Source organism: Somniosus microcephalus, chromosome 23 (genome assembly GCF_052327205.1).
Source record: "Somniosus microcephalus isolate GS21.2 chromosome 23, FLI_Smic_1.0, whole genome shotgun sequence".
NCBI lineage: Eukaryota > Metazoa > Chordata > Chondrichthyes > Squaliformes > Somniosidae > Somniosus > Somniosus microcephalus.
In genome coordinates, this window is record NC_141009.1 from 1,680,067 (window position 1) to 1,694,031 (window position 13,965).

The following is a 13,965-nucleotide window of genomic DNA, read 5'->3' on the forward strand; positions in this document are numbered from 1 at the left end:
TCACTGTACAGAGGGGGTGCTGTATCTTACACTGAACAGAGGGGGCACTGTAACTCACACTGTACAGAGGGGGCGCTGTGACTCACACTGTACAGAGGGGGCACTGTAACTCACTCTACAGAGGGGCGCAGTGACTCACACTGTACAAAGGGGGCACTGTGACTCACACTGTACAGAGGGGGCGCTGTAACTCACACTGTACAGAGGGGGTGCTGTGACTCACTGTACAGAGGGGGCGCTGCATCTCACACTGTAGCGAGGGGGCGCTGTAACTCACACTGTACAGAGGGGGCGCTGTGACTCACACTGTACAAAGAGGGCGTTGTAACTCATACTGTATAGAGGGGGCGCTGTGTCACACACTTTACAGAGGGGGCACTGTGACTCACACTGTACAGAGGGGGGCGCTGTCACTCACACTGTACAGAGGGGGCGCAGTAACTCACACTGTACAGAGGGAGTGTTGTGTCTCACACTGTACAGAGGGGGTGCTGTGACTCAAACTGTACAGAGGGGCACTGTAACTCACACTGTACAGAGGGGGCGCTGTAACTCACTGTACAGAGGGCGTGCTGTGTCTCATACTTTACAGAGGGGGCACTGTGACTCACACTGTACAGAGGGGGCGCTGCGTCTAATACTGTGCAGAGGGGCGCTGTAACTCCCACTCAACAGAGGGGGGCGCTGTAACTCACACTCTACAGAGGGGGCGCTGTGTCTCACACTGTACAGAGGGGGCGCTGTATCTCACACTGTACAGAGGGGGCGCTGTGTTTCGCACTGTACCGAGGGGGCGCTGTGACTCACCCTGTACAGAGGGGGCGCTGTGACTCAAACTGTACAGAGGGGGTGCTGTGACTCACACTGTACAGAGGGGGCGCTGTGTCTCACACTGTACAGAGGGGGCACTGTGTCTCACACTGAACAGAGGGAGCGCTGTGTCTCACACTGTACAGAAGGGGTGCTGTGAATCACACAGTACAAAGGGGGTGCTGTAACTCACACTGTACAGAGGGGGCGCTGCGTCTCACACTGTAAAGAGGGGGCGCTGTGTCTCACACTGTACAGAGGGGGCGCTGTAACTCACACTGTACAGAGGGGGCACTGTGACTCACAATGTACAGAGGGGGCGCTGTAACTCACACTGTATAGCGGGGGCGCTGTAAATCACACTGTACACAGGGGGCGCTGTGTCTCACACTGTACAGAGGGGGTGCTGTAACTCACACTGTACAGAGCAGGCGCTGTGTCGCACACTGTACAGAGGGGGCGCTATAACTCACACTCTACAGAGGGGGCACTGTGACTCACACTGTACAGAGGGGGCGCTGTAACTCACACTGTACAGAGGGGGGCGCTGTGACTCACACTATACAGAGGGGGTGCTGTAACTCACACTGTACAGAGGGGGCGCTGTGACTGACACTGTACAGAGGGGGTGGTGTAACTCACACTGTATAGAGGGGTGCAGTGTCGCACACTGTACAGAGGGGGCACTGTAACTCACACTGTACAGAGGGGCGCTGTGTCTCACACTGAACAGAGGGGGTGCTTTGTCTCACACTGTACAGAGGGGGCACTGTGACTCACACTGTACAGAGGGGACGCTATAACTCACACTGTAGAGAGGGTGTGCTGTGACTCACACTGTACAGAGGGGGCGCTGTAACTCACACTGTACAGAGGGGGTGCTGTGACTCAATGTACAGAGGGGGCGCTGTAGCTCACACTCTACAGAGGGGGCGCTGTGACTCACACTGTACAGAGGGGGGCGCTGTGGCTCACACTGTATACAGGGGCGCTGTGACTCACACTGTACAGAGGGGGCACTGTGTCTCACACTGTACAGAGGGGGTGCTGTGTCTCACACTCTATAGAGGGGGTGCTGTAACTCACACTGTACAGAGGGGGTGCTGTAACTCACACTATACAGAGTGGGTGCTGTGTCTCACACTGTACAGAGGGGGCGCTGTGTCTCACACTGAACAGAGGGAGCGCTGTGTCTCACACTGTACAGAGGGGGCGCTGTAACTCACACTGTACAGAGGGGGCGCTGTGTCTCACACTGAACAGAGGGGGCGCTGTGTCTCACACTGTACAGAGGGGGCGCTGTAACTCACACTGTACAGAGCGGGTGCTGTGTCTCACACTGTACAGCGGGGCAACTGTGACTCACATTGTACAGAGTGGGCGCTGTATCTCACACTGTACAGAGGGCGCACTGTAACTCACACTCTACAGAGGTGGCGCTGTGACTCACACTTTACAGAGGGGGCACTGTGACTCACACTGTACAGAGGGGGTGGTGACTCACTCTACAGAGGGGGTGCTGTATCTTACACTGAACAGAGGGGGCACTGTAACTCACACTGTACAGAGGGGGCGCTGTGGCTCACACTGTACAGAGGGGGCACTGTAACTCACTCTACAGAGGGGCGCAGTGACTCACTGTACAAAGGGGGCACTGTGACTCACAATGTACAGAGGGGGCGCTGCATCTCACACTGTAGCGAGGGGGCGCTGTAATTCACACTGTACAGAGGGGGCGCTGTGACTCACACTGTACAAAGAGGGCGTTGTAACTCATACTGTATAGAGGGGGTGCTGTGTCTCACACTTTACAGAGGGGGCACTGTGGCTCACACTGTACAGAGGGGGGCGCTGTCACTCACACTGTACAGAGGGGGGCGCAGTAACTCACACTGTACAGAGGGAGTGTTGTGTCTCACACTGTACAGAGGGGGTGCTGTGGCTCAAACTGTACAGAGGGGCACTGTAACTCACACTGTACAGAGGGGGCGCTGTAACTCACTGTACAGAGGGCGTGCTGTGTCTCATACTTTACAGAGGGGGCACTGTGACTCACACTGTACAGAGGGGGGCGCTGTGTCTCATACTGTGCAGAGGGGCACTGTAACTCACACTGTACAGAGGGGGCACTGTGACTCACACTGTACAGAGGGGGCGCTGTAACTCACACTGTACACAGGGGCGCTGTGTCTCACACTGTACAGAGGGGGTGCTGTGTCTCACACTGTACAGCGGGGCAACTGTGACTCACATTGTACAGAGGGGGCGCTGTATCTCACACTGTACAGAGGGTGCACTGTAACTCGCACTCTACAGAGGTGGCGCTGTGACTCACTCTGCACAGAGGGGGCACTGTGACTCACACTGTACAGACGGGGTGCTGTGACTCACTGTACAGAGGGGGTGCTGTATCTTACACTGAACAGAGGGGGCACTGTAACTCACACTGTACAGAGGGGGCGCTGTGACTCACACTGTACAGAGGGGGCACTGTAACTCACTCTACAGAGGGGCGCAGTGACTCACACTGTACAAAGGGGGCACTGTGACTCACACTGTACAGAGGGGGCGCTGTAACTCACACTGTACAGAGGGGGTGCTGTGACTCACTGTACAGAGGGGGCGCTGCATCTCACACTGTAGCGAGGGGGCGCTGTAACTCACACTGTACAGAGGGGGCGCTGTGACTCACACTGTACAAAGAGGGCGTTGTAACTCATACTGTATAGAGGGGGCGCTGTGTCTCACACTTTACAGAGGGGGCACTGTGACTCACACTGTACAGAGGGGGGCGCTGTCACTCACACTGTACAGAGGGGGCGCAGTAACTCACACTGTACAGAGGGAGTGTTGTGTCTCACACTGTACAGAGGGGGTGCTGTGACTCAAACTGTACAGAGGGGCACTGTAACTCACACTGTACAGAGGGGGCGCTGTAACTCACTGTACAGAGGGCGTGCTGTGTCTCATACTTTACAGAGGGGGCACTGTGACTCACACTGTACAGAGGGGGCGCTGCGTCTAATACTGTGCAGAGGGGCGCTGTAACTCACACTGTACAGAGGGGGCACTGTGACTCACACTGTACAGAGGGGCGCTGTAACTCACACTGTACACAGGGGCGCTGTGTCTCACACTGTACAGAGGGGGTGCTGTAACTCACACTGTACAGAGGGGGCGCTGTGACTCACACTGTACAGAGGGTGCACTGTAACTCGCACTCTACAGAGGTGGCGCTGTGACTCACTCTGCACAGAGGGGGCACTGTGACTCACACTGTACAGACGGGGTGCTGTGACTCAGTGTACAGAGGGGGTGCTGTATCTTACACTGAACAGAGGGGGCACTGTAACTCACACTGTACAGAGGGGGCGCTGTGACTCACACTGTACAGAGGGGGCACTGTAACTCACTCTACAGAGGGGCGCAGTGACTCACACTGTACAAAGGGGGCACTGTGACTCACACTGTACAGAGGGGGCGCTGTAACTCACACTGTACAGAGGGGGTGCTGTGACTCACTGTACAGAGGGGGCGCTGCATCTCACACTGTAGCGAGGGGGCGCTGTAACTCACACTGTACAGAGGGGGCGCTGTGACTCACACTGTACAAAGAGGGCGTTGTAACTCATACTGTATAGAGGGGGCGCTGTGTCTCACACTTTACAGAGGGGGCACTGTGACTCACACTGTACAGAGGGGGGCGCTGTCACTCACACTGTACAGAGGGGGCGCAGTAACTCACACTGTACAGAGGGAGTGTTGTGTCTCACACTGTACAGAGGGGGTGCTGTGACTCAAACTGTACAGAGGGGCACTGTAACTCACACTGTACAGAGGGGGTGCTGTAACTCACTGTACAGAGGGCGTGCTGTGTCTCATACTTTACAGAGGGGGCACTGTGACTCACACTGTACAGAGGGGGCGCTGCGTCTCATACTGTGCAGAGGGGCGCTGTAACTCACACTGTACAGAGGGGGCACTGTGACTCACACTGTACAGAGGGGCGCTGTAACTCACACTGTACACAGGGGCGCTGTGTCTCACACTGTACAGAGGGGGTGCTGTAACTCACACTGTACAGAGGGGGCGCTGTGACTCACACTGTACAGAGGGGGCACTGTAACTCACACTATATAGAGGGGGCACTGTAACTCACACTGTACACAGGGGCGCTGTGTCTCACACTGTACAGAGGGGTGCTGTAACTCACACTGTACAGAGGAGGCGCTGTGTCTCACACTGTACAGAGGGGGCAGTGTAACTCACACTCTACAGAGGGGGTGCTGTGTCTCACACGGTACAGTGGGGGGCGTTGTGTCTCATACAGTTACAGCGCCCCCCTCTGTACAGTATGAGTCACAGCGCCCCCTCTGTACAGTGTGAGTTACAGTGCCCCCTCTGTACAGTCACACTTGGAAAACAGTGACAGGATCGGACAAAGTCAACATGGATTTACAAAAGGTAAATCATGCTTGACTAATCTACTGGAATTTTTTGATGATGTAACTGGTAAAATAGATAAGGGAGAACCAGTGGATGTGGTGTATTTGGACTTTCAGAAGGCTTTCGATAAGGTCCCGCATAAGAGATTAGCATGTAAAGTTAAGGCACTTGGGATTGGGGGCAAGGTATTGACTTGGATAGAGAACTGGTTGGCGGACAGAAAGCAAAGAATTGGAATAAACGGGTCGTTTTCCGAGTGGCAGGCAGTGACTAGTGGGGTACCGCAAGGATCGGTCCTAGGACCCCAGCTGTTCACAATATATATTAATGATCTGGACGAGGGAATTGGATATAATATCTCCAAATTTGCAGACGACACAAAGCTGGGTGGGAGGGTATGCTGTGCGGAGGATGTCGTGAAACTCCAGTACGATTTGGACAGGTTGGGTGATTGGGCAGAAACATGGCAAATGCACTATAATGTGGATAAATGTGAGGTTATCCACTTTGGTGGCAAAAACAGGAAGGCAGATTATTATTTGAATGGCAATAGATTGGGAGAAGGGGAAGTGTAAAGAGACCTGGGTGTTCTTGTGCACCAGTCGCTGAAGGTAAGCATGCAGGTGCAGCAGGCGGTTAAGAAGGCAAATGGTGTGTTGGCCTTCATAGCAAGAGGGTTCGAGTACAGGAACAAGGATGTCTTGCTACAGTTGTACAGGGCCTTGGTGAGACCACACCTTGAGTATTGTGTGCAGTTTTGGTCGCCTTACCTGAGGAAGGACGCTCTTGCCATGGAAGGAATGCAGCGAAGATTCACCAGGCTGATACCTGGGATGGCAGGAATGACGTATGAGGAGAGATTGTGTCGATTGGGCTTATACTCACTGGAGTTTAGAAGATTGAGAGGGGATCTCATCGAAACCTATAAAATTCTGTCAGGCCTGGACAGACTAGATGCAGGAAGGATGTTTCTGATGGCCGGGGAGTCCAGAACCAGGGGTCATAGTCTAAGGATAAGGGGTAAGCCATTTAGGACTGAAATGAAGAGGAATTTCTTCACCCAGAGAGTGGTGAACCTGTGGAATTCTCTGCCACAGAGGGCGGTGGAGGCTAGTTCATTAAATATATTCAAGAAAGAGTTGGATATATTCTTAAGGCTAAATGGATCAAGTGATATGGGGAGAAGGCAGGGACAGGGTACTGAATTTGGATGATCAGCCATGATCTTGTTGAATGGCGGAGCAGGCTCGAGGGGCCGAATGGCCTATTCCTGCTCCTATCTTCTATGTTTCTATACTGTACAGAGGGGGTGTTGTGTCTCACACTGTACAGAGGGGGGCGCTGTCTCACACTGTACAGAGGGGGTGTTGGGTCTCACACTCTACAGAGGGGGCACTGTGACTCACACTGCAGCGAGGGGGCGCTGTAACTAACACTGTACAGAGGGGGCGCTGTGACTCACACTGTAGAGGGGGCGCTGTAACTCACACTGTACAGAGGGGGCGCTGTGACTCACACTGCAGCGAGGGGGCGCTGTAACTAACACTTTACAGAGGGGGCGCTGTGACTCACACTGTAGAGGGGGCGCTGTAACTCACACTGTACAGAGGGGGCGCTGTAACTCACACTGTACAGAGGGGGCGCTGTGACTCACTGTACAGAGGGGGCGCTGTAACTCACACTGTATAGAGGGGCGCAGTGTCGCACACTCTACAGAGGGGGCGCTGTAACTCACACTGTACAGAGGGGGTGCTGTGTCTCACACTGTACAGAGGGGGCGCTGTGTCTCACACTGAAGCGAGGGGGTGCTATGTCTCACACTCTACAGAGGTGGCGCTGTGACTCACACTGTACAGAGGGGGTGCTGTAACTCACACTGTACAGACGGGGCGCTGTGAATCACACTGTACAGAGGGGGCGCTATAACTCACACTATACAGAGGGGGCGCTGTGACTCACACTGTACAGAGGGGCGCTGTAACTCACACTGTACAGAGGGGGTGCTGTGAATCACACTGTACAGAGGGGGCGCTGTAACTCACACTGTATAGAGGGGCGCAGTGTTGCAAACTGTACAGAGGGGGCGCTGTAACTCACTGTACAGAGGGGGGGCGCTGTGTCTCACACTGTACAGAGGGGGCACTGTGACTCACACTGTACAGAGGGGGGTGCTATAACTCACACTCTACAGAGGTGGCGCTGTGACTCACACTGTACAGAGGGGGTGCTGTAACTCACACTGTACAGACGGGGCGCTGTGAATCACACTGTACAGAGGGGGCGCTATAACTCACACTATACAGAGGGGGCGCTGTGACTCACACTGTACAGAGGGGCGCTGTAACTCACACTGTACAGAGGGGGTGCTGTGAATCACACTGTACAGAGGGGGCGCTGTAACTCACACTGTATAGAGGGGCGCAGTGTTGCAAACTGTACAGAGGGGGCGCTGTAACTCACTGTACAGAGGGGGGGCGCTGTGTCTCACACTGTACAGAGGGGGCGCTGTGTCTCACACTGTACAGAGGGAGCGCTGTAACTCACAATGTACAGAGGGGGCGCTGTAACTCACACTGTACAGAGGGGGCGCTGTGACTCACACTACACAGAGCGGGTGCTGTAACTCACACTGTATAGAGGGGCGCAGTGTCGCACACTGTACAGAGGGGGCGCTGTAGATCACACTACAGAGGGGGCGCTGTGTCTCACGCTGTACAGAGGGGGGCGCTGCGTCTCACACTGAACAGAGGGGGTGCTTTTTCTCACACTGTACAGAGGGGGCACTGTGACTCACACAATACAGAGGGGGCGCTATAACTCACACTCTACAGAGGGGGCACTGTGACTCACACTGTACAGAGGGGGCGCTGTAACTCACACTGTACAGGGGGGCGCTGTGACTCACACTGTACAGAGGGGGCGCTGTAACTCACACTGTACAGAGGAGGCGCTGTGAATCACACTGTACAGAGGGGGCGCTGTAACTCACACTGTATAGAGGGGTGCAGTGTCGCACACTGTACAGAGGGGGCGCTGTAACTCACACTGTATAGCGGGGGCGCTGTAACTCACTGTACAGAGGGGGTGCTGTAACTCACACTGTACAGAGGGGGTGCTGTAACTCACACTGTACAGAGGGGGCGCTGTGTCTCACACTGTACAGGGGGGCGCTATAACTCACACTCTACAGAGGGGGCACTGTGACTCACACTGTACAGAGGGGGCGCTGTAACTCACACTGTATAGCGGGGCGCTGTAACTCACTGTACAGAGGGGGTGCTGTGTCTCACACGGTACAGTGGGGGGCGCTGTGTCTCACACTGTACAGAGGGGGTGTTGTGTGTCACACTCTACAGAGGGGGCACTGTAACTCACACTGTACAGAGGGGGCGCTGTGACTCACACTATACAGAGGGGGCGCTGTAACTCACACTGTGTAGAGGGGCGCAGTGTCGCACACTGTACAGAGGGGGCACTGTAACTCACTGTACAGAGGGGGCGCTGTGACTCACACTGTATAGCGGGGGTGCTGTCACTCACACTGTACACAGGGGGTGCTGTGTCTCACACTGTACAGAGGGGGTGCTGTAACTCACATTGTACAGAGGGGGCGCTGTGTCTCACACTGTATAGAGGGGGCGCTGTAACTCACACTCTACAGAGGGGGTGCTGTGTCTCACACGGTACAGAGGGGGGCGCTGTCTCACACTGTACAGAGGGGGTGTTGTGTCTCACACTCTACAGAGGGAGCACTGTAAATCACACTGTCCAGAGGGGGCGCTGTGACTCACACTGTACAGAGGGGGCGCTGTAACTCACACTGTATAGAGGGGCGCTGTGACTCACACTGTACAGAGGGGGTGCTGTGTCTCACACTGTACAGAGGGGCCACTGTGACTCACACTGTACAGAGGGGGCGCTGTATCTCACACGGTACAGAGGCCGCACTTTAACTCACACACTACAGAGGGGGCGCTGTGACTCACACTGTACAGAGGGGGCAATGTGACTCACACTGTACAGAGGGGGCGCTGTAACTCACACTGTACAGAGGGGGTGCTTTGACTCACTGTACAGAGGGGGCGCTGTGTCTCACATGTTACAGAGGGGGCACTGTAACTCACACTCTACAGAGGGGGTGCTGTGTCTCACATGGTACAGTAGGGGGCGCTGTGTCTCAGCCTGTACAAAGGGGGTGTTGTCTCTCACACTGTACAGAGGGGGCGCTGTAACTCACACTGTGTAGACGGGCGCAGTGTCGCACACTGTACAGAGGAGGCGCTGTAACTCACTGTACAGAGGGGGTGCTGTGTCTCACACGGTACAGAGGGGAGCGCTGTCTCACACTGTACAGAGGGGGTGTTGTGTCTCACACGCTACAGAGGGAGCACTGTAACTCACATTGTCCAGAGGGGGCGCTGTGACTCACACTGCACAGAGGGGGCGCTGTAACTCACACTGTACAGAGGGGGCGCTGTAACTCACACTGTGTAGAGGGGCGCAGTATCGCACACTGTACAGAGGGGGCGCTGTAACTCACACTGTACAGAGGGGGCGCTGTGACTCACACTGTACAGAGGGGGTGCTGTGACTCACACTGTACAGAGGGGGTGCTGTAACTCACACTGTACAGAGGGGGCGCTGTGACTCACACTGTACAGAGGGGGCACTGTGACTCACACTGTACAGAGGGGGTGTTGTGTCTCACACGCTACAGAGGGAGCACTGTAACTCACATTGTCCAGAGGGGGCGCTGTGACTCACACTGCACAGAGGGGGCGCTGTGACTCACACTGTACAGAGGGGGGCACTGTGACTCACACTGTACAGAGGGGGTGCTGTGACTCACTGTACAGAGGGGGGCGCTGTATCTCACACTGTACAGAGGGGGCACTGTAACTCACACTGTACAGAGGGGGCACTGTGACTCACACTGTACAGAGGGGGCGCTGTAACTCATACTCTACAGAGGGGGCACTGTGACTCATACTGTACAGAGGGGGGCGCTGTGACTCACACTGTACAGAGGGGGGCGCTGTGACTCACACTGTACAGAGGGGGGCGCTGTGACTCACACTGTACAGAGGGGGGCGCTGTAACTCACCCTCTACAGAGGGGCGCTGTGTCTCACACTGTGATTATCCTTCTAGTTACAGCTTTTAACAACACAAGGAACCAACATTGCAGCCTTTAGCTGGGAATGCACAGTGCTGCTCCCTGACCTTTCCAGTGCGACATGGGATTGCTTTTGGACCAAGCTCGAGTTCGAATGAATTCTAATAACAAGTAACTGAGCATTCATGCATTTTTCAATGAAAACATTGCCTACTTACAGGGGGACCAGGTGGCCCTTGTACTCCTGTTTCACCTTTAGGACCCGTTAGACCCTGTGGGAGAAAGAAATAAGGACCAGTTATCATAAACATTGAGAAGCTGGAGCACCATCCAGTCCAGGGTCACATCACTAGTGTGTTGCAGTTTGTCTTGCTCCAAGTATATGTATTGGTGCTGGTGACTGCATCAGGCTAATTGCTGTTTCAACAGGGCCAGGACATTGTTTTGGAGGACATCCACAAGTTCAGAACAGCAACATTACCCTGGGTGAGATACGTGGTCAAAGCCTCAGCTCAATTAGACATTCTTGATTATTATAGGAACAGGAGGAGGCCATTCAGCCCCTCGAGCCTGCTACATAGGAACAGGAGGAGCCATTCAGCCCCTCAAGCCTGTTACACAGGAACAGGAGGAGGCCATTCAGCCCCTTGAGCCTGCTCCGCCATTCACTTAGATCATGGGTGATCTGTATCTTTACTCCATCTTCCCGCCTTTGCTCCATATCCCTCGATTCCCTTACCAAACAAAAACCTATCGATCTCAGTCTTGAAGCTCCAATTGTCTCCCAGCATTCACAGTCTTTTTGTGGGAGCGAGTTCCAGATTCCCAGCACCCTTTGTGTGAAGAAGTGCTTCCTGACATCACCCCTGAACGGCCTGGCTCTAATTTTAAGGTTCTGCCCCCTTGTTCTGGACTCCCCCCACCAGAGGAAATAGTTTCTCTCTCTCGACCCGATCAACTCCTTTAATCATCTTCAACACCACAATCAGATCACCCCTTAATCTTCTAAACTCGAGGGAATACAAGCCCAGTCTGTGCAACCTGTCCTCGGAATTTAACCCTTTTAGACCCGGTATCATTCTGGTGAATCTGCGTTGCCCCCCGTTAAACTAAGGTCCTGCCTGCCTGTTCAGGTTGATGTAAGAGATCCCGTGGCACTATTTGAAAATGAGCTGGGGGGCCTCTCCCGGTTTCCTGGCCAACATTTATCCCTTAAACACCACCACCAAGCAGTTATCTGATTACTGTATGTGGGATCTTGCTGTGCACAAATTGGCTGCTGCATTTGCCTACACTACACTTCAAAGTTAGTTCATTGGCTGTGGAGTCGTTTTGGACACTGAGGCGATGTATAACTGAGAGCTCATCCTTTCTTTTTCTATTCCTCCTTCCTTCGTATTGAGCCTATAAACTTCTGCTTTCTGCAGAACGAGAAATCCCTCCATTTCCTCCCGGAATACTTCAGCTTTGTTTGGAAGCAGCCTTTGTTCTTGACTGCACAGGGCCGATGTTATGAACAAGCAGGCTTGGTGAGGAGCTTTACATGTCAGGGAATCCCCGCGATTACCCGACACACACTCCTTGGGGGCAAGGCTGCCTCAGGAGCAAACATTCGTAACATCGGCCCTCCAACGTGAACTTACGTCTCCACAAGTTATGCCGAGCTTGGATTTTCCGTAGTTTACAATCCATGTTGACTGGTTGTGCCCAAGAACCCCATCACATCCAACACACCAATCCCGCTCATGATCTGAGAAACTCAAGCTCACTTCTCTGCCCTGGTATTTGCTTTCCTATTGAGAACAGGTTTGATGGAAGCGATTACAGTTGTTGATGTTATTGTGCAAATACTTAATGCTCAGATGAAACTCCACTCCGTGCTATTTAAAGAAGACGTTATCCATTTATTCTAAAATAACAGAGAGCCGAATTTGGTCCAAGTTTGTACAATAACATCACCCTTTAGCTCCTTGACATAAGGCGTTCAGGCCTTATTTCAAGTCCTTCATTCAATCTTTCCCATTGCCTGCCCTTCCTTATCTTAAAGTTTACCACACAGAGTGAGGAGCCTCATCCACAGGACTCTTAGGGGTCTTGTAAATGTTTTTTGTTTAATGGAAGGGAAGCTGATTAGGAACAAGCTTCCTGTGTATTTGCAACAGAGAGTCCCCGAACCACCCCAGCACCATCTACAAGCATTGTCTGGAGATATACTTACACTGGAGCCTTTCGACCCTTTAGGACCCGGCGGACCCTGTCGGAAGAAAGCAAGAGTCAGTCTATTCACTGGCTAATGGCTTTTAACACAATGTAAGATGATTAGCAGCTAGATTCATCAAACTGCAACTGTAAGAAAGGAAAATGACATTTAGCCCATATCATATTGAACCCATCGCTTCTACTGGACAATTCTCCAATGTAGCAAAGGCCGAGGCAGTTGTTTCATTGATAAAAACAATCAGATTGTATCTTTGATCTAAAGAACAATTGAGAATGTTTCCTTGATTTAATTGGTTGTACTGATCCTTGAATCAGAAAAATTCTGGGTGATTTCCATTTATGAAGGTTTGTAAGGTCAACAGAACAGATGTGTGAGGTGTTCATATCTACCACAGAACAGCTGGACATTTGCCCTTCCCTCAGTGTAATTGGGAGAGATATATACGAAGCATAAGTGTGTCTCAGTCTCACTCCCTGCTTGAGGGACACACTAAGTAACGGGGACAGCGAGAGGCTTGAGCTTGGTGTGCAGGAATAAGCAGTTCGTTCCTTTAATTTGAAACTCTTGAACTCAATCAACAACTTTTCCTACAAAGGGCAACTGACCCATTGCGGACTTGCTCACTGCATTTATATGTATGTAGCATTTGTCAATTTCAGGTGTTTCACATTACTATGTACTTCTAAACAAAGATATTAGTTGTGTTAATCTCTGACCTATGAGGTAATATTCAGCATTTTGAAGAGAACTTGGCAGGGCAGAGATGGTCTGCATGAAATCCAGTAAAAAGCCAGTGGGGTAACTGCTGGTCCCTGGGTTTGCACCCTGTGAGGGCGGGCAATGGATAACATACAGCGTCCAGATTCTAATGGGAACCTTGATGGTGTAATAGATGATGATGCTAAGAATCTGAAACTATTTGGATTGGGGCTCCCATGCATTGCACATGGAAGATACAAGAGATTGGTGCAAGTTGGGTCTGGCATGCTCATCGTGGGAACTAAGACGTGAAAGGCGATTTCTCCCAAAGGGGCACCCTAGAGCTGCTGTGGTAGTTCTTCAATGCTAACTTTCCAAATGATGCCTTTCCCAATACAACTTAGTTGCGTTTCTACCCATGAAACAAAGCTCCGGACATTCCCAAACCTGCCTTAAAGCTTGACATTGGAAAAATCACCCAACTGATTTGCAAAGATGCGATAAGGTCTGAAAATAGTTTTATCAACACTCGGGGATTAATTTACTAGTTTCTATCACGTTGGACCATTCAATACTTACAGTTAATCCAGGAGGGCCGGGAGGACCAATGGGACCGGACTGACCATGGACACCCTGGAAGAGATTCACAAACATGGATTGTCAAATACTACATA

The 13,965-nt window shown here is 52.7% G+C and overlaps 1 protein-coding gene across 1 annotated transcript in view; it reads right to left on the minus strand.

Moving 5' to 3' along the window:
* LOC147101530 (collagen alpha-1(V) chain-like) overlaps positions 1–13,965 on the minus strand; it is a 484,676-nt gene that overhangs the window by 35,889 nt on the left and 434,822 nt on the right. Inside the window, exons 55-57 of the mRNA XM_085965124.1 lie at positions 13,871–13,924; positions 12,590–12,625; positions 10,590–10,643 (exon numbers count right to left, since the gene is read on the minus strand). Of these exons, the coding sequence (XP_085821250.1) occupies positions 10,590–10,643; positions 12,590–12,625; positions 13,871–13,924 (144 nt within the window). The remainder of the gene's footprint in view (positions 1–10,589; positions 10,644–12,589; positions 12,626–13,870; positions 13,925–13,965) is intronic.